Below are 20,568 nucleotides of genomic sequence, written 5' to 3' on the forward strand. Positions count from 1 at the left end.
GGGGTCCCTTTCCCTGCCTTCGGCTCCATCCAGAGTCAACTCTGTCCCCCACACATGTGCACAATCACCCACATCCATCTCCCACCTTCTCTGGTCTGCTCTCCACTTGCCACAAAACCGCAGCTCAACTCCCAGCACCCCCAGAGTCTCTCAGACCATCAGCCTCATAGCTTTCAAGAATCTTTATTGAACTTGTTTAGTATCGTGCTCACATCTGGAGGAGCCAGTGTGAGGCGCTGTGCCCACCGCCAACAGGGAAGACCCCAGCTGGCAGGCCCTGCCCCGCACATCTGACGAGACTTCATTTCTTCCGGGGTTGCTTATCGGGGAAGCCTTCGAAGAACTCGTTGCACATCATGGCGATGCAGGACAGGAAGACACAGTACTCCTGGAAGTCCACCTCGTTGTCCTTGTTGCTGTCTAGGTTGCTCATCAGCTTCTGGAATGCAGCTTCATCTGTCCTTTTCTGCAGGAAGAAAAGGCTGCGGGTAGAATCCAGAAGTCGGGGGAGCAGGGCGGGCGTGGGGGTGGCCAGAGCTAGGACTAGACCAGGTTTGCACCTCCAGATGGGAGACCAGGAAGGCTTAACCACTCCTTGGGGGGCCCAGCTTTGGACCTCTAGCCCTGGGGGCTAGGCTAGGGCTGGAGGAAGGCCATCCCTCAGGCAAAGAGTACCGGGGTACAACTGGATAAAGGGGACCACAGCATCTTCTGCCAAGGTCATTTTAAGAATCCAATTAGACAATGGTCATGAAAGCAATGTATAAACTGCATAAGGGTTGATAGAGATGGCATCTGTGATTGCTCAGGGGAAGTCTGTAGGTGTATGAGGGTCTCCATAACTGTATCTTCACATCCACAAGCCAAATAGAAACTCAAAAATGGTTTGGGGTTGAGGGGATAAATTAGGAATGAGATTAACAGATACACACTACACGCTATATATAAAATAGATACGCAACAAGGATTTACTATATAACATAGGGAACTATATTCAATATATTGTAATAAACTATAATGGAAAAGAATCTGAAAAAATATATATGTGTATATATAACTGAATCGCTTTGCTGTACACCTGAAACTAACACAACGTTGTAAATTAACTATACTTCAATTTAAAAAAAGAAGACACACAATTTTCTTACAATCATAAAAAAAAAATCGTTCATTGCTGTAGTGATGGCAAGCGTCGGAACGTCCTGGCTCATGGATCTCGGCTTTATACACTGACTACCTTGGGAAGTTATGTAGCCTCTCTGAGCTTCAGTTTGCCTCCAGTTAAGTTGTGCAAAGCACCTGGCAGAGTCTGACCCGTAGCCTACCGGCTCATTCTGAGCCAGCTTTCTGCAGAGAGCCAGGAAATGAGCAGTGGGTACTCACTGTGCTTCCACCACAGGCAGACAGAGCAAACTCTCTGCCCTGACTTGCCCGTCTCCGCAAGATGGCTGATCGACAGCTATAGATGCCAGCTGTAGCTAATGCTTCACAGAAAACAGGTGCCTCCCAGGCAGTATCACTCACCCCCAAGAAGCTGGGCAGCTCCCGGGTCAACAGCTCCTTTAGCTCAGACTTGTTGAGCTTGAACTTGTCACCCTCCTTGCCTGAGTACTTGTGGAAGGTGGACACCATCACATCGAGGGCCTTCTCCAGGGGGCACGTCATGCCGGCAGTCAGGATCTGGGGGCAGGGTCACAGAGACACCCTAATTTTCCCCATCCCACCCCCGGCTATGTATTCAGAATGCCCACCCTAATCCCATCCCTCAGGGAGCACGTGGTGAGACTCTGCTCCCACCATAGAGGCAGCCCAAAAAGTGGGGTTCGGCTCCTGGCGGATGGGTGTGCACAATGGGAAATCCGTGCTTGGGGCAGCAAACCCCTGCAGGGCCCGGGGCACATGCTCTGGGTTTCGGGCAGCCAACTCCACAAGAGCGCTTTCTTCACCTCTCACTCTCAGTCCATTCACTCCCACGCTCAGTCCACAGCAGCCCCACCCCAGCCCATTCTTCTCCCTCCAAGCGTTGGGTTGGGCCGTTGGGCTGGGCGAGGCTGCTGGAAGCCTGCCCAGGGCCCTGTAGCGGAAAAAACCAGTGGCCTAGCGCCTAGCGTGGGGAGGGGCAGGGTGAGGTGGCAGGGGCACAGATGCAGGAGGGATGGGGAGGCCACCCTCCCTTGGGCCAGGCTGCTGCATGCAGGGCAGAGCCCCCTAGAACACAACCAGACAAAAGCCCGCAGTTGCCTTCTGCCTTCACTGTGCTTCCTACACGCTGTGAGTGTGCACGCACAGGCTAGGGCAACCCAGCAAACACAAGCCAACATGCATACCCACCAGTCACATGCACCCCAAAACATACTACAGCAACAACACATGAAAGCCCCAGCATCACAGGACGGCTCCGATAGCTCCCCCTCAGCCACCTGCACACTTTTTGTTTTTTCTCTCTCTTGCATGCACACATACGTGCACGTGCACACACACGCATCCCGCCCCAGAGCCTCCACATCAGAATCTCACATCTGGACCCACTTAGCACATCTGGCCCCCACCAGCCTCCCCTGCCCCTGCCCCAGCCTCAGCCTGACACCCCTTGCACACCACTTGCGTGCCAGTCAGGCGACCACAACTCACCAGTCCAAGAGAGAAGAAGTGCTGAGGAGAGAGGGTTGGAGAGAGAGGAAGAGTGGGGGAAGCCCAGCAGTCTGACCTATTTATACCCCTGGCCAGGCCCTGCCCATGGCGGGATGGAGAAGAGCGGGAGACAACCCTCCTATCCTGGGCCAATGTGGTAAAGGCTACGGGCCCCTCCACGAGCCAGCCTGGAAACCCAGCTTCCTGCTGTGGGCAGGCACACATGGACAATGGGAGAGCCCCAGTGGGCACAGGCAGGGGCCTCAGTGGGTGGGTGTGCGCAGCTCAACTTGAGTTTTAGGGAGCTGGGGGGAGCGCAGGCTGTGCCTGGGGCATGAGGAACAGGGAGGGAGTGGTCCCACTGGGCAGCCGGCATAGAGGAAAGGGGATTCAGGAGTGGGGGGGTGACAGGTGGGAGGTTGTCCTGGAATGGGGTTGCCCTGGAACACATGGAGGGGACCCCAGGTTCAGTGCTGGGGACAGCTCACACTGCCCTTCTCCCCTCCCAAGGGGGCTTTATACCATGCTGAGTGAGGCCCAGGACAGGAACCGGGGGGTCTGGGAGGAGGAACAGGCTACCACCCAAAGGAGGCGTTGGGACCCCCACAGACACATCCGTGGAGAAAGGACCTGGATGAGGGAGTGATGGAATGGGGAGGGGGCATCAGGCCTTGGGTCTCAGGGATCCACTGAAGGGACCACGAGCACATGGGAAAGAGGAGGGTGTCAGGAGGGGCATTTAGAGTTGGGATGGACATCAGGAATGAAGAGGGCAGGTTGCGGTGGAAAGGTGATACAGCACAGAATGGGGGAGGCAGGGGTCAGGGGAACTTCTCAGGGTAGGGTATGAACTCAGGGATTGAGAGAGGGTCAGGAGAGGGGATGTGAAGCCCCTCAGGTGGCTGTGGCTTCAGGGAGGGGGTCTGCCTGCAGGTCTCCCCTTCCCCCTCCAATGTAGGGCACCCCCTACATCAGGGAGAAACACCCTAGTCGGACCTCAGACATCCTAATCCTATTAGTACTGCACTCTGGGCTCCCATAGCCCCAGGCAGGGAACAGACCCACCCTCTCCACTATGGCCCTGCCCTCCCCTCAGAACATCCTATCCAGTGGACTGAGTTCCGTCCCCTCTCACCCTCCTTGACAGCCCAAGGGAGCTTCTTTTTTTAAAAAAAAAGATATTTATTTACTTATTTATTTATTTAGGCTGCGCCGGGTCTTAGTTGCAGCATGCGGGATCTAGTTCCCTGGCCAGGGATCAAACCTAGGGCCCCTGCATTGGGGGTGCAGAGTCTTAACCACTGGACCACCAAGGAAGTCCCCAAGTGAGCTTCTCCTTCAGAGACACCCCAGAAAGAGAGAGAGAGAGATACCCACACACACACCAGCCTCCCATGGACATTGTCCCAGTGTTGACCCCACCCCCTCCTGCAGGACATTAAGACCATTTCATTTCCGTGAGGTCTGAAAGTGCCCTCAGCCTCCTGTCCTCCAGTGGAAAAGGCCAGAGGTGAGTGAAGCCTCAGCGGGACTCTGTTCCCAGGCCCCGGCTGTCCTCTCAGAAGAACCAAACCGAGCCAAGGGATGCCAGTTCTTTATTAGGAGCAAAATAGGCCCTTTCCCACCGTGGTCTCCTTCCCGCACACGTTCTGCTGGGCCTTGACAGCCTTCGTCCATCATGGGCCACAGTGGGGAGTCAGCAGCTGGCTGTTCTACAGGTCACTAGCTGTGATCCCGGGGAAGGTCCCCTCGCGTCTCCTGGACTCATGAGTAAAAGGGGTTAACATACCAGGGGCAAACCTGGGAGATTCTAGATGGAGGGGACAAGGGAGGAGGAGGGGGGAGAGCTGACATGCCCAGGATGACCTCAGGGCAGAGATGGAGCAGGTCCAGAGCAGACCCAGACCCTTACCCTCCGATGGCAGCCCCGCCCATTACTGGGAGCAGTGGGGGCCCAGGGCGCAGTCCTTGAAGTACTCGTGGCAGCAGGCGCAGAGGCAGGCAAGCAGGCACGTGTACTCCACAAAGTCCACCTCGCAATCCTTGCTGGTGTCCAGGACACTCATGAACTTATTGTGGTCACACTCCCAAAGCTCTGTCTGTGCAGGGCGGGGATGGCAGGGTGAGGAGGGCAGAACAGCCTGGTGCATGCATCCCGCTTCTCTCCCTCCCCTCCTGGGGGGTCCTAGCCATCCCAACCCACACCCCTCTGGGGGCCAACCTCAGCCTCCCTGTTCTGACCATTCACCGGTGTCAATCCCCCTCCCAAATCCTCTCTCTCAGATCATTTACGGAGCACCTACTACTTGCTACTGAGTGCCAACCCTGTGTCAGGGGTTCTTCACAGAGCTCTCACTCAGTCCTCCCAACAGCCAGGCCAGGCAGCCCTTGATATGATCATCCTCCCTCTTTGCAGATGAGGAAACTGAGATTCCTGCTGTGCCCATCCCCCTCCCAGCATCCCCTCCCCACAGTCTAGCTTCCACCCCCTTGCTGTCCAATTCTCAGAGCTCGTCTCTGCAGAATCCGAGCAGTGCTTCCCATGGGGGCTCACCCCAGGTGCTCACCGGGGTCCAGGTGGGCAGCTCCTTCTCTAGCAGTTCCTTGAGCTCTGCCTGGCAGAGCTTTACTTGTCTCCACAGGGCCCTGAATATTCCTGGAAGGTGCACACAATAGCAGCCACCGCCTGCTCCAGAGTCGCCATCCTCACTGTCACAGAAGAACAAGGGTGTGACTCGCGGCAGAGGCCGAGTCAGACCCCCTGCTCAACTCTGCCCTCCGTGCATCCCAGGGACTGCACCCAGACCTGACTTAATCCCCTGCAGCCTTCCCACCCCACAAGCTCCCCCTCTTCTGAGCAGCCCTCCCTGACTACACCAGCCCCTCCTCATTTATTTCCCGACTGCCCCCCTATTTCTGGACAGAGGCCTCTTTTGCCCAACCTCACTGCAAACTCCTCAGGGAGAGGTACCCACCCTTTACCTGAACCCCACACACTGGGGGTCCCTGAGGACTCCCTGATTCTCTCCACCTTTTCTCATCTGACACCCAATCCAGCTCTGTAGCACCCTCTGAGACACAGCCCCCTGGCCCTAGAAGCCTCCTCCCGCTCAGGACCCCAGAACTCCTGCACAAGGGAGCACCCTTGCCCCATGCTCCCGGCTTCAGGCCCTTGGCGAAGCTGGACCTTCTCAGGGAGAGTCAGGTCTCAGAAGAACCTCCACCGCCTCACCACGACCCCATCACCATCCCGCCTTTGTTGAACTCAGGGAAGCTGCAACCAAAGGAAAATCTGTGGCGACGCTCTATGCCTCTGATTAGCTGTGCAGCAGAAGATGAGCCATTTACCCTGTCTGGGTCTCAGGTGCCTTATCTGTAAAATAGGGTTAATCCCCCCTCACAGGCCTAGTCAGGGACCTGAACCAGTTGGTCTCTGGAGACAGCGAGCTCAGGTATGTACCAATCTGTAATCTGCTCTCCCTGAGGCCATCCCCCTGACCTCTGGGGCTCTTGAGACAGAAGGCTCTGCAGAGGGGTACCCCATTCTGTTAGAGGGGAAGCCCTTCCCAGAATTTCTCACCCACCCCCGTTCCACGGGACCCTCCCACCACCCTTCTGGGACATGCCTCCGGCCTGGAAAAATCCTAAGGCAGCCAGGAAGGCATGTGTTGTTTCCATGTGAGCACAGTGACTCACTCCTGGTTCCCCCAGGGGACAGGAGTCCTGCAGCACGAGACAGCCTGGGCCAAGGCTCTCTCCCTAATGATTTGCTGTCTGCCACACCCTGTAGATGGTCAGGGTTGGGAGGGCAGAAGAATGGGGTTAAGTGCTGCCTGGGGTCTAACGCTTTGTGACAGCCCAGGATTGGAGTAGGGTTCCGGGTTCCCAAGAGAGGAAAGGGCCATGATCGCAGGGAAGAGGGAACCTCAGAGGGGCCGAGCTGCCCTTCTGGGTTCCTGCCAGCCTGCCTGGCGCCACCACTGTTGCCTTGTCAGAAGCTTGGTGCCTGGAGACTGGAGGGAATCCTCTCTTCCCCACAGCCCTGGTCCATCTCAACCCGTTGGCAGGAATGAAAGGTGTGGGCGAAGGGGAGCTAACTGAGGGCAACAGCAGCACTGTAAGCCCACTGCCCCGACCCCTCCGCCAGACCTCAGCTCTGCACACCCCGTAAGCCCAGGTTCCCCAACAGCCCCTCACTGTACAAGGGAACCCTTGAACCCATCATATCTGACTTCCTTCACCTCATCAGTCCCTGCTGTGGTCATCCCTCTGCCCCCAAGCCCAGACCCTGGGCCAGGAGACAGACCTGGAGCTGCCGGACACCCAGGGCAGAACCTAAGCAGCCAGCACTCACCACAGGTGTTGGCGTTTCAGCTGGAGGAGCCTAGAGACAGGGTATCCCTACTTGTAGCCTCCCAAGGAAGGAAGGGAGCAATTATGGGGGGCCCAAGTAGGTCAAGCTGAGGATGCCCCCAAGGGCTCCCCTGCCTCCTTCCCTGGCAACCCCTATTACAGGCCCCACCCGCCCACATTGCCATGCACCCATCAAAGGCCCCGTCTGGGCTGCAGACACCACCACCTCGTCATTTTCCCTCTGCCCTTCCCCAGAGCTGGGATCCGGGCACAGCCTCCTACCCATCTCCTTCCAACGTGGTTAGAGAAGACAGGTCATTCATCACAGCCATCCCCTATGTCTTCACCCTGAAAAGGCACCCCAGAAGAAGACAAAGTGGGGACACACTTTCGCCTCACCCCCAGAGAATCCCTCTGCCAGAGGGGATCTTGGCGTGCCCCTGGTTGTCCCCTCATTTACGGTGAGAGCACTGAGCCTGTGAGACACCCTCGCTGCCTGATCTCCAGATCGATGGTCCTTGGATGCTTTGGGCTGAGAACTGCTTGCTTCCCTGGGGAGCTCACCAGTAGGATGTCTTTGAGACCTGGGAGGAAGGTGTGCTGCTCCTAGGGGTGCTTCCAGAAGTCTAGGCTGTGTTCTCCTGGTGCCCCCTCATCCTCCCCTAACTCAGACTCACACAAGGGTGGCCTGGAGCTTGAGCTACTAAGGCCTGTTTCCTGTCCTCCCTGGCTCCATTCAGCACCAAGCCCAAGTTCCTTGCACTCCTGTGGGGTGGGGGTAGATTTCCTCTGGCTTTTGGCTTAAGCGTGTAGCCCTTTGGGGTCCCAGCGTTATGTGGGGTGTCCCCCTTGCCTCCCCTCCTCAAGTGAGCACCTCCTCACTCCACACTCTGTCAAAGCCAAAGGTCACTTTGGCTCAGTTTGGCCGATGCCCTCAGGGCATGAGGGGCCCCACTGCCCCACTCACCTCCTGGAGTCTGCTTTCCCTAAGATTTTGATCCCATTCCTTATCGACTTGTGAGCTCTTCAACGCTTTGAAAAAGATGTTTTTATTCTATCCAGCACTTTTTGGTTTTTTTTAGCTGGAGCTGGCACAGACCAGACCACCATGTTGCCAGAAATGCAAATCTCTTCATATCACTTCTCCCGCCCTCATCCCTGGGCCTGAGAGACCCCTCCCCACTTCACAGAAAGAGAACCCAAGACCCAGAAGAGTGTGGGAAGGGGAAGCGGAGTCAACCCCCAGGCCTCTGAAGAAGCCCTAATACCTGTGGGGCAGCCAGAGAGCTCATGACCCCTTGGCCTCATCCCAGGCCCCCTGCACCCGAACCTCAACTGTGCCATCATCTCCCCGAAGACTCAGCCCCTGTGGGTGAGGGGAGCGAGCAGTGGGGAGGGCAGGGAAGGGAGGGCTGTGATTAACCCTGTTTTATAGGCAAGGAATTCTGGGGAGTAGGGGACAGAAACAGGGGCCAGACTGGACCAGCAATTTATTCAGTTCTAGGTCAAGCCCTTGTTCCCACCTGTGACATCCCATCTCTGCCAACAGCCACCTCCCTTAAGCAGGTCACCTCACCTCTCTGGGCCTCATTTTCCTCATCTGCCAATGACCAAGGAGAATAATGGTCATCACTTCGTAGGATTGCTGTGAGGCTTAAAGGACTTTCTATGTACAAAGCTCATAGATAAATAGTGCCGGCACATGGTAAGGGCATAAATGTTAACTGAGAGGTAGGTAACTTGCCCAAGTCACACAACTAATTTGTGGCAGGGTGAGAGCCATTCATTTTTCATGTGAATATTTAGAGGCACCTGTCCTAAGCATTGGAGGTACAGCCATAAACAAAACAGACAAAAGCCAAGCTCTGTGGAGAGGACCATCTACTGCACACAACAGACAGTAACAAGTAAATAAATGTATGATAGACCAGCGACATAAATGCTAGGAAGAACAATAAAGCAGGGCTAAGGGGAAAAAATGGTGGTGGGGCCTGGGGTACTTTATTTTTATTTATTTATTGTTTTTATTGTAAAGAGTATTTTTATTTTTATTTTTTTACATCTTTATTGGAGTATAATTGCTTTACAATGGTGTGTTAGTTTCTGCTTTATAACAAAGTGAATCAGTTATACATATACATATGTTCCCATATCTCTTCCCTCTTGTGTCTCCCTCCCTCCCACCCTCCCTATCCCACCCCTCTAGGTGGTCACAAAGCACCGAGCTGATCTCCCTGTGCTGTGCGGCTGCTTCCCACTAGCTATCTACCTCACGTTTGGTAGTGTATATATGTCCATGCCTCTCTTTCGCTTTGTCACAGCTTACCCTTCCCCCTCCCCATATCCTCAAGTCCATTCTCAAGTAGGTCTGTGTCTTTATTCCTGTTTTACCCCTAGGTTCTTCATGACATTTTTTATTTCTTAAATTCCATATATATGTGTTAGCATACGGTATTTGTCTTTCTCTTTCTGACTTACTTCACTCTGTATGACAGACTCTAGGTCTATCCATCTCATTACAAATAGCCTGGGGTACTTTATATGGATGGTCAGGGAAGGGCTGGGCAGCCTGCTCCCAGTCTGAGTCCTTATCCCCCTGCCTTTCACGTTTCGAAGCCTGGCCATGCCTCTCTGTGATGCCTCACCTTTGTTTGCCCACTGGGAGAGGCTCCGACTGAGGTGGGGTGCAGGGAAAGCAGGAGCTCACCCAGGGAGGCAACAGCTGAGAGGCAGGTGGGTGGATGGAGAGGTCTGGGCGCAGGCGCTTTGGGGCTGGAGGACCGTCGTGGGAAGAACCCTTACTGGACCCTCACTCCAAGATCCACCACCCTCTTGCCTCTACCTTGAGCATGTCCTTTTCCTTGTTTGGGCCTTAATTTTTTGCCTCCAAAATGGATTTGGAAGATTCCTACCCTGAGACTCCGATGTGAAAGTGCTTTGTATCACTTGCTGGCCCCGTGGACGGACGGACGGTGTCAGGGCAGAGGTCTCGGAGTCTAACTCAACAACCACACACTAAGTCCCCTCCTCGATGGGGGCAGGAGGGAGAGAACCAGGCCTTCTCCCCCGCCTCGCCCCAGGTCATTTTGTCCAGCCTTCTTCATCCCCACAGGCTAGAGGCAGAGCTGCAGCCTTTCTTATCTTGCTTTCCCGAGTTGTTCTTACAGGGACTGGAATCTTCCTGCCCTGCTGCGAGTTCTTCCCTAGCATCTACCCTGAATCCCCCAAATGCACATGACACTAGCTACCCCTCCGAGGCCCAGACAGGGAGCATCTTCCTCCTTTCCCACCCTCTGCTGTCCACACTGTCCACTTGATTCTGTACCTGGGAGTGGAGCTCAACACCCTTGGCCTCTCACCCGAGCTGCCCCACTGCAGATGTGGAGCTGACTACAGAGAAGTGTGCCCCAAGTGGAAGGTAAGGGTCTCTCCCCAACAGGAGCAGCATGAGGGAGGGAGGGTGGGAGCAGATGCTCTCCGACCCAGCAGGACTGTCCCTCTCTCTCTCGTCCTCTCTCCCTGCCTCTGTCCCCCACTAACACCACCATCACCTTACAAAAGCCTCTGGGAAACCACCTTGAGCCATGAAAGTCAGTGTCTGGTTCTGCACCTCAGGAAGAAATAAGATGAAGTGTCCTAGAGCATCTGGACATTCATGTGCTTGTGCCAAAAGGACCTGGGCTCGAGGGACAGGGTGACACCACCCCAATCTCATAGCCCCATGGGGGTCAATGAACCTTGTCACACTGATTCATCTCCTTTCTCATCATCTGAGCCCAAAGGTAGGGAGAGTGTGGGAGGGGGTGTTTGATTACTGAGGCTGGAGCCAGGGAGGCCTTTGCTACAGAATTAGGGGATGGGGGTGGGGAGCGGATCTGAAATGGGATCAAGGAGAGCCTGTGAGGCTTAGACCTACAGGCTCTCCTTGGTCTTTTGAGGACCAAGTCAATGCCTGACTGCCCATTTCCCGGATGGGAGCACTGAGTTAGAGGGGAGACCAAGTGACCTAAAGATGGGAGCATGGGGAACCCTAGTTCAGTCATTCCCCTGCCTCAGAATCCACCTTTGCCTTCAGTCTCTCTTTTCTTGGAGGGTCAAGAGATTGCAGGGATAGACCCAAAAGAACAAAGAGCAAAGTGACAGTAGGACACTATGGGAGGTGACATATGGATCCCTGAGGCTCTCCTCCCTGCCGCAATTCCAGGAGGAGGTGAGAGAGAATCTGGCCAGCGGGCCTTTGAACAGCACCATTTTCTGGACCCTCCTCGTCTCTGCCTCAGCAGGAAGATTTGCAGGAAGGGGCAGGATGAGGGAAGATGATTGAGACCAGCTAAGAAAGTCACGTGTTTGTTAGTCTGTCGAATATACAGAATGAAATTAGTCCCATCGGGTGCCTAGGCAGCCGGGGAAAGCTCCAGAGGCAGCCAGCCCGTGCCAGTATCCACCAGCCAGAACAGCCCCAGAACCTGGAACTGAGCCCCAGCAGAAGCCAGGATCCACTGTGAGCAAACAGACTACAGTCGTGCAAGCACCAGCAAGTGGACCCACTTCCCCGTGGATTCAGGATTGAGACACCAAGAGCGTCTGGACTCTGCCCAGCCAGGTCCCCTTCATCTCCAAGGCTTTGGAGGAAGGGGAGGAAGGCCCGGGCTGCCACCCCCGTGTCCCATAGGGGTGAGGCCCTTTCTTACAACCTGGGTCAAGTCCCAGCACTATTCATTTAACCTCTCCCAGCCCCTATTTCCTCCTCTGTGAAATGCAGAAACTAATAACACATCCCTCACCCAAGTGCTATGAGGATTCAATGAGATGATGCTAGAACAGGCCTAGCAGAGAGCCTGGCCGGAGGGAATGTTCCATGAATGGCAGATGCTGCTTCCTCTGGGTTTCCTTATCTGTAAAAAGGGCCTAATGATAGCTCTTTTGGGGGCTACCATGAGGCTGAAGTGACAGTGAGCATGAAAGAAGCTTTGGGAACTGCTGTGGAAATGTTAATTACCATTATGATGAGTCCCTGACCTACATTCACTGGCTCCTTTTCCTATAGGATATTAGGAAAGTGAGCTTCCCTCTTTTCATTGCTAGGGCCTGCCCAGCCTTGCCTCATCAGCCCCAGACATGCAGGTAGAACAGTGAGAATAAGCAGTGTGTCCCAGAACCTTCTCACTCCTTTCTGTCTTTGGGGAGCTCTTTTCTGAGCTACTCTGTAAGCAGTTCCCAAGCATCAGAGCTTCCCAGGGAAGTAAGAAAAGTAAGAAAACAATTCAGAAAAACATTATCTATTGCTTGTCTGCTATCCAACCCCCCCCCTTTCCTTATTATTAAAACCCTTTTTCTTTCCTTTCAAAGTGTCAACATGCCCAGCTAAAAATATTTGGTCACAGCTAGGACTAGCCATATTACATAGTTAAGGCCAAAGAGATGTAAGTAGAAATCTTTGGAGAGAGTATTTCTGGCATAATAAAAAGGCAAAGTGTCTTGAGGGAAAGCTTTCTGCACCCTATACTTCCTCTGTCTCTTAGCCTGGAACATGGACAGTGAGACCTGGAGGTAGAGCAGCCATCTTGTGATCATGAAGCAACATGCGTGATGGAAAAAGCATACATGCTGTAGATTACAGAGCAAAAAAATCGGTGTCATATGACATCCCTGGGCCCCTGAACCAACCTTGAACTAACCCTGAACTGCCTGTCTCAGATGTCTTGTTATATAAGACAATTAAAGCTACTGTTAGTCAGGTGATCTGCAACTCAAAGCTTAATAAATTCATAAAGCAGAGTCCTCAAACAAAAGAATCTAAAATGTGGAATTGACCAAGTGGAGGAGGGAAGACAGTGAGATATGAGGACCCAATATGTGCAGGCTGAAAGTCAAGGACGTTTGTTATGAAATGACAAAATGTTTAGTCAAATTGTCCCCTGATGTATCTTGGGATGCAAACCAAATGGAAACCTAGGTGTAGTGATAGAGGAAGTGGTAGGAAAAACTTAGAAAATCAGCATGAGTTGGCTCCATGAATCTTTCATTAAAGACCTGAAAGAGAAAGAGGCTTCTATTACAAAAACCTAAAGCAGGTGTTACTGGCTTTGGGACAAAGCCATGGGTGAAAGCTAGAAGGATCTCAAGAAGATTGCTAGTAATAATTTGAAGGGCAGTGAGGAAATTGTTACTGGAGACTGAAGAAAAGGCAACCCCTATTATGTAGTGGTGGAATGTCTGGAAACACTATTATCCATGGTAACGTGGAAAATAGAAAGATGACGTAATGAACTCATGGACTGGCTAAGGAGACTTTTGGACAGAATACCTAAAATGCCAATTGGCTTCTTCTGTCTGCCTATGGTAAAATATGAGAAGAAAGAGATGAACTAAAGAAGGAACTCTTTAATTCTGAGTAGAATTTAGAGGAAATATAGAGGGCCCAGGACAGTCTTTCCAGGCAGCAAATGGCTCTCAAAGTAATAAATGGTCTCAGGGCAAAGATCAAATCCACGGGCCTGCCAACAAAAAGGGCCTCAGGGGTAAGATAAAGTCAAAGATGAGATCTTTCATGGAAACTTCAAAAAGATTAAAGGGCAATTCTCAGATCTCAGATAAACAACACGGCTTCTAGGGACTAGCCTGGTGGCGCAGCGGTTAAGAATCTGCTTGCCAATGCAGGGGGACACAGGTTCAATCCCTGGTCTGGGAAGATCCCACATGCCGCGGAGCAACTAAGCCTGTGCGCTACAACTACTGAGCCCGCACGCCCTACAGCTCACGCATCACAACTACTGAGCCCGTGTGCTGCAATTACTGAAGGCCGCATGCCTAGAGCCCATGCTCCGCAACAAGGGAAGCCACTGCAATGAGAAGCCCATGCACCACAACAAAGAGTAGCCTGCACTCGCCACAACTAGAGAAAACCCACGCACAGCAACAAAGATCCAACGCAGCCAAAAACAAAAACAAACAAAAAACACCAATAAGGCTTCTAATAATTTTAGCAGTGTGTCTCTTTCAGGCAAGAGGGCCTTTAAGAATCATAAGGGCATTTTCTAACAGCTCTCTAACTCTAAGGTACAGAGGGCCAGGCTCAAAGAAATTTGTAAATATGGTTTTTTGTCTAATTAAGTGAATTATAAGTTGATACACAGGAAGCCCACCACATTTTTAAAGGCATTATATCATCTTGGACTGAAAGGGATAGAGACAGCTCAAAACAAAAGAAGTTTTGAGGGGCTTCCCTGGTGGCGCAGTAGTTGAGAGTCCGCCTGCCGATGCAGGGGACACAGGTTCATGCCCCGGTCCAGGAAGATCCCACATGCCACGGAGCGGCTGGGCCCGTGAGCCATGGCCATTGAGCCTGCATGTCCGGAGCCTGTGCTCCACAACGAGAGAGACCGCAACAGTGAGAGGCCCGCGTACCGCAAAAAAAAAAAAAAAAAAAAAGAAACTTTGAGCCAGCCAGGTGACAGGGCATCACTGAGCAATTAAAATATTGTCAACAAGCAAAAAAGTTTACTGAGTATAGGGCTTCCCTGGTGGTGCAGTGGTTGAGAGTCCACCTGCCGATGCAGGGGACGCATGTTCATGCCCCGGTCCAGGAAGATCCCACATGCTGCAGAGCGGCTGGGCCCATGAGCCATGACCACTGAGCCTGCACGTCCGGAGCCTGTGCTCTGCAACGGGAGAGGCCACAAGCGTGAGAGGCCCGCGTACTGCAAAAAAAAAAAAGTTTACTGAGTATAAAACTAAAAAAGGTAGAGAGTCCTCCTGGGCCCAAGAGACCCACGGTGGGAACCACAAGCTCTACATCAGGACCGTGCTGGGGAGCCCTGGAAGAAGTCGTTGCACATGATAGTGATGAGGGCCAGGGAGAGAGCATACTCCTGGAAGTACACCTCCTGGTCGCTGTTCTTATCCAGATCACCCATCATCCTCTTCAGGCCCTCCTCATCCACCTTCTTCTGAAAGTGAGAGACAGTGGGGTTATCACCAGGCTGCTCTCACGGGTCAGAGCCCAGCTCTCCCTCCACACTGGGCAGCCAGGTATGTGTGGGCAGGGAGCCCCTGGGAGCCACTAGGAGGCCCGGTGAGTGAGGACAGAGAGAAGTGCTCATCAGTGGGAGTCTCCGGCGCCCCCTGCTGGGAGTGGGGAGAACGCCAGGCATTCCCTAGACGCAGGATCAGCTCTACTCCCCACAGGAGCCCAGCAAGGGGGGCATTACCCCCAGTTTGCTGAGGAAGAAACTACAGCTTTCTGAAGCCACCACCACTCCCCATCACCAGAAAAGTGAATTCAAAAAAGGTGGACTCTTGGGCTTCCCTGGTGGCGCAGTGGTTGCGAGTCCGCCTGCCAATGCAGCGGACACGGGTTCATGCCCCAGTCTGGGAGGATCCCACATGCCGCGGAGCGGCTGGGACCGTGAGCCATGGCCGCTGAGCCTGCGCATCCGGAGCTTGTGCTCTGCGACGGGAGAGGCCGCAGCGGTGAGAGGCCCACGTACCGCAAAAAAAAAAAAAAAAAAAAAAAAAAGATGGACTCTTTTTCATACCAGACAAAATGAAACCAAATTAGAAAAGTGTGACCAAAACAATTTTTTTTAAGAAAGAAGGACATGCCTCATACGTTCAAAGCCTGAGACCTGACTTTGGGATTATCCAGGAGTCGGCAAGGGAAGGGCGAGGGGCAAGTTGAGAGTTGACGGCATTTCTCTGCAAAATATCTCAGGGTGCGTGTCTTAGCTGGGCTTTTCTCTCCCTACACACCTTCTTAGTTTGGCATATGAATATGGAAAACGAAAGAGAGAGAGAGAGAGAGAGATCACACGTGAGAGCTGTGTAATCTTGAGCCGGTCTCTTCCCCTCTCTGGGCTCTGACAGCGCACATTCTCTGGAAAGCTGCGGGGAAGAGCCAGCAATAGAGCACTCACTCACGCATTCACACGCAGGCCTCCCTCTCACTCCAGTGAGGCCATGGAGGGCTCAATCCCACCCTGGTGTCTGCGTCAGCAGGCATCCTCAAGGAAGGGAGAAGAGATTCAGCCTGTGCCCCTGCACGCACACACCAGGACCCTCCCCATCCCAGGCGGGCCCCACTCACCCCCACAAAACTGGGCAGCTCCGTGTGCAGAAGTTTCTTCATCTCCCCCTTACTCAGTTTGAACTTGTCACCCTCTTGGCCAGAGTACTTGTGGAAGGTGGTGACCATCACAGCCAGCGCCTACTCCAGAGGACTGGACATCTTAGATCTGGGGCTTCAGGGCTGGCAAGTAATGGAGACGCCTCAGCCCAGCCTGCAGGACCCACTGCTGCCCCAAACTGCCTCTCCAAGCCCCTCTCTGAATGGGCAAGCAGGGCTGCATCTCCCGCTCGGCCTATGGCTCCCTGGGCAGGGGCCATACCTCCACCTCACACTGAGGGCAGATGCTAGACCTTCCTCTGTATTTGAAAGGGCCTCATGTCTCCTCCCATCACACTTGGGGCCCACCCCTGAGTGCAGGGCTCCCCTCTTTGAGCATCTGTGGAAAGGAAATGACAGGGTAGCCAGAGTCCCATTTGGGATCCTCTCTGTGCAGCTCCTTCCACAGGCCAGTGGGCTCCGTGCCAGCGCTGCGGAGACAGGCATCTCCATGGGCTAGTCAGTGGGGCTCGCTGGGCTCTGGCAGTGGCCATGGCTACGGCCCAGGAGTACGAGGTTCCCCGAGGAGTCAATTCCTTCCTCTGCCAGAGGGTGTCGCTCTCCCGTCTAACTGGAAGCTCCCTTGGGTGGGCTTATATCCTCCCTCAGACTAGGGGCTCTCACCGGGTAGGGAATGTGTGTCCCCTCATACTGGAGGCCCCTGAGCAGCGGTGCTGGCTCTATGCAGACAGGGCATGGGTAGGGTGGAAGCAACTGAACACCCTCCCCACCAAGAAGCGTCCTATTGGGACTGGAATTAAAGAAATTAAAAGCCCAGCACCCTGGGATCAGGTCGGAATCTAAGACCAAGGGCAGACCTCGGAGGTCATGTTTTCCAAGGCTCTGCCTCTGAGAATGGTCACACCACCCCAGGAGGGTTAAGCGGGTCCGAGGGTGAAGCCAGAGGAGCTGGCACCAGAAGCGAGAAGAGCCCCGGGCCCATCCTGCCAGCCCTGCCTTCAGGAGGTAGGAGAAGACAGGAAGAAGCAGTGGGCAGGAACCCAGGCGGGCCCACGTGCTCGAGACCCCTGGCTCTTGTTCCTCAGTCCTGCTGGAATCCAGGACTTTGCAAAACAACAAAAACAAAACCCAAACAAACTCAGGATCCTCCTTAAAGCACCCATCCCACCCTCACCCGCCCCACGCACGCTTCATACTCCTGGGCCTAAAGCCCCAAGAAGTGCCTCTAGACTGAGAGCCAGACTGTGAGACCCAAGAGGGAGCCTCAGAGTAACCCCTAAACACCACAGAGGAACCTGGAAAAGGCCTCAGTCTGACACTTCACAGGAGGCCCCCCCAGATGCAGAGACCCACAGAGGCCCCAGGCCTCTTCCACCAAGGGAGCCAGAAGGAGACAGAGATCAAGACAAAGGGACAGATGGCACAAAGTAGCACAACACTGTAAATCAACTATGCTCCAATAAAAATTAATTTTAAAAAAAAGACAAAGGGACAAAGGTAGAGACCCATGGGGGTCGGCCACACCCAGCCCTCAGCGGGACAGAGGTACTCACCAGACATGATAGCAGAGAGACAAGCCAGAAGGAAAGCAAAGGGCCAGGTGCCCAGGGTGGGGATTTATATGCCAGCCCCACTGGCCCCCAACATTGTATTTTAAGGAAAACAAACCTGCACTAACCTGATCCTGCCAAAGCCTGGTCTCCTGCCACTCCCAGCCCCGTCCGTCCCAGAGACTGCCAGGGGCACCGCCAGCTGGCCAGCTCAGCTCAGGGAGAGCTCTAGGCCGGCCAAGGACAGCCCCTCTCCCAGCCCCACCCAGGCCACAGAGGGGAGTGGGAGATGTCATGGGGTAGGGGTAGCCTGGGCCCAGGGCAGGGGAGACAGCCCCTGTTTTCAGGGCCTGGTGACTCAGGCCAGGCTTTATTCTCATGACCCACGCCTGTGAGTCACAGCTCACTGGTATGTCAGTGGCTGCAGGTGACCGCTGGGACTGCACAGGCCTGTGTATGTGTGCTGGAGAAGCCAGAAGGCAGCTGGCGGTTGGGGGGGGCGGGCATCAGGAAGAAGAGGGCAGGGGTCACCTCAGGGAATGAGGGAGACAAAGTCACTGTTTTGGTTTAATATTTATTTATTTATTTGGCTGCACTGGGTCTTAGTTGCGGCATGTGGGACCTAGTTCCTCGACCAGGGATCGAACGTGGGTCCCCTGCATTAGGAGCGTGGAGTCTTAGCCACTGGACCACCAGGGAAGTCCCCAAAGTTACTTTTAATAGCCGGCACCAGAATACCTTTCAACGATGTAACAAGGAAAGTGGGTGTGCTTCAACATACCTGGAAAGGGCCCCTTTGGGTAGGAGGGGGTCTGGCAGGAGGCGGGAAGGCAGTGAGAGGTGGAGAGGGCTCTGTTATAGTCAGCTGGGGTGAGCAGCGAGCGGTCTGTGGTGTGTAAGGACGCCCCGGGAGGGTTGAAGGGAGAGGAGAAAACTCGGGCCTCCTGCAGGTTGGGAGGTGGGCAGGTGACGAGAGGTCAGACAGCTCCCCAAGCCCGGTGGCCAGGCCTGGGTGAGGCCACAGCCTCCCTCACCCCACTCCTCCAGGCCCCTCCCCAGAGAAAGGCAAACACTGAGGCCTTTCAGGACCCAGCCCAGGGAAGGGCCTTTCAGAGAAGAGCGGGCTTCACGCTGCCCCTTCCCAGGCCCCCGTCGCCTACTGCCCCAATCCAGTCCCGGCACCGCACTTCCTGTGGGCCCAGCTCCCCGCCCCCCTCCAGATGTCCACCAGCTTCTTTCCCCTCCCCCAGCACCCCTAGTCCTAGTTGACTCACCCGTGGTTCCAGGCCCAGATGCCCAGGCAATGACTCAGCGGCACCGCCCTCCTCTCCCAGGGCCAGGGCAGCCGCAGTCCCAGGGCAGTAGGCTGAAATCCCAACCCAGCTTGGGAGGAGAGAGCACTGGCACAGACACCCCGCATCAGGCCCACCCGGGGAGTTTTGGCTCATGATACCACAGAGAAGCTCAGACTGAGCACCCACAGAGGATCAGACATCAAGCCAGGCTGCTGTCTTCCTGCAGGCCACCGTGGGACTTGGAGGCAACCTGAGCGGCGTAGAAGTCAATCCTTGGGGTCCCCAGCATCCTCTCCTACACCTTTGCAAACCACCCAGTGTCCCTCCTCCCCAAGGCACTTGGACCCCTCATACTACTGCTCTTCCCCATCAAAACCTACTTCAGGGCTTCCCTGGTGGCGCAGTGGTTGAGAGTCCGCCTGCCGATGCTGGGGACACAGGTTCGTGCCCCGGTCTGGGAAGATCCAACATGCTGCGGAGCGGCTGGGCCTGTGAGCCATGGCCGCTGAGCCTGCGCATCCGGAGCCTGTGCTCCGCAACGGGAGACGCCGCAACAGTGAGAGGCCCACGTACCACAAAAAAAAAAAAAAAAAAAAAACCTACTTCAGGCCGAGCCTGGAATAAAAGTTGTTCACCCTGAGGTTAAAGACCACTGGGGTGCAATGCATTGCTTTTTACAGCACTTCTTCCATTTTAACTGAGGACTTCAGCAGATGCCACTTCTGCTCAGAAACTGCAGTGGTGTCCCCATGGCTCTTGCTGGCAGTGAAGTGCTTCAGGCTTTGACCCCCACCTGCATTCCTACCTCCCCTGCCTATCCCCTAACTGCCTGCTCACTGTACCTGAGCACATGGGGGTACGTGCACCTGGGGTGGCCAAGACTCTGTTCATGTTCATCCTTCTGCTCAGAAAGTACCCACGCACCACACCCCTTCCGGCTGAAATCCCACCTATCTTTCAAAGGCCGGTTTAATGCCCCTGACCTCACAGAGCCTGCCCCCGATTCTGACTCTACCTGCTCTGTCCCACACCAAGCACTCCTTTTGTCCTGTGTGCTCAGAGCATTCTGCTCTCCATTGAATCACTCGTGTGCTTGTCTGCTCTCGCCCTCACTCCCAAATGATGAGCTCACAGGGCAGGGACTGCATGAGCAAAGGGTCTTGCCCACACCAGGTGCTAAACGGGAGTTTATGGGGGGTGGAGTGCTGGGGGCAGTATTTAGGAGCCAGGGGGCCTTCCCACCTCCCCAGATCACATCACTGATTATGCTACCCAATCATAACTTCTCCTCTGGATCCCAGGAGTGGAACTGAGACACTGGGTTGGAAAACGGAGCTTCAGAGAGCTCTGAACCCCTGAGAAGTGACTGCAGGAAAGATCACGCTCGGGGACCCAGTGAGGGAAGGCGCAGAGCAAACTCCCCAGCGGGCAGGGATGGAGACGGGAGGCAGTCAGACCGGAAACTGGGGGAAAAGGTCTGAGAAAAATAGAGTCACAGAAACAAAGGGACCGTGAGGGAAAAGAGAAGAAGACCAGAACGATGAGAGAGAGAGAGGGCAAGAGTGCCACTGATTGCTGGGGCACTACCTGGACACCTGTCCTTAAATAGGAACTG

General features: G+C 54.4%; 2 protein-coding genes across 2 annotated transcripts; both read right to left on the bottom strand.

Annotated features, from left to right (window-relative positions):
* Nucleotides 1-167: 167 nt before the first annotated feature.
* S100A4 (S100 calcium binding protein A4) lies at nt 168-17,874 on the bottom strand. The gene is made up of 4 exons (XM_060090554.1): nt 17,787-17,874; nt 16,070-16,231; nt 1,525-1,680; nt 168-466 (listed from the first exon to the last, which is right to left on the bottom strand). Exons 2-4 carry the CDS (start codon nt 16,175-16,177, stop codon nt 302-304), a joined length of 429 nt encoding a protein of 142 aa, XP_059946537.1. The 5' UTR covers nt 16,178-16,231; nt 17,787-17,874; the 3' UTR covers nt 168-301.
* S100A3 (S100 calcium binding protein A3) lies at nt 1,525-17,873 on the bottom strand. The gene is given in 7 exon segments (XM_060090557.1): nt 1,525-1,680; nt 4,544-4,730; nt 5,199-5,260; nt 5,263-5,340; nt 7,267-7,332; nt 7,952-8,016; nt 17,787-17,873. Coding segments are annotated over 4 exon segments (309 nt in total). The 5' UTR covers nt 7,271-7,332; nt 7,952-8,016; nt 17,787-17,873; the 3' UTR covers nt 1,525-1,680; nt 4,544-4,565.
* Nucleotides 17,875-20,568: the final 2,694 nt, after the last annotated feature.

Source organism: Mesoplodon densirostris, chromosome 2 (genome assembly GCF_025265405.1).
Source record: "Mesoplodon densirostris isolate mMesDen1 chromosome 2, mMesDen1 primary haplotype, whole genome shotgun sequence".
Classification (NCBI taxonomy): Eukaryota; Metazoa; Chordata; class Mammalia; order Artiodactyla; family Ziphiidae; genus Mesoplodon; species Mesoplodon densirostris.

What these genes read in the sequence shown, in the direction of transcription:
- S100A4 (XM_060090554.1), bottom strand. Translation starts at nt 16,177, where the DNA reads ATGGTCACCACCTTCCACAAGTACTCTGGCCAAGAGGGTGACAAGTTC. An exon ending in AGCTGCCCAGTTTTGTGGGG is followed by an intron (nt 1,681 to 16,069) that starts GTGAGTGGGGCC and finishes CCCTGCCCCCAG; the next exon opens with ATCCTGACTGCCGGCATGAC. An exon ending in AGCTGCCCAGCTTCTTGGGG is followed by an intron (nt 467 to 1,524) that starts GTGAGTGATACT and finishes TTCTTCCTGCAG; the next exon opens with AAAAGGACAGATGAAGCTGC.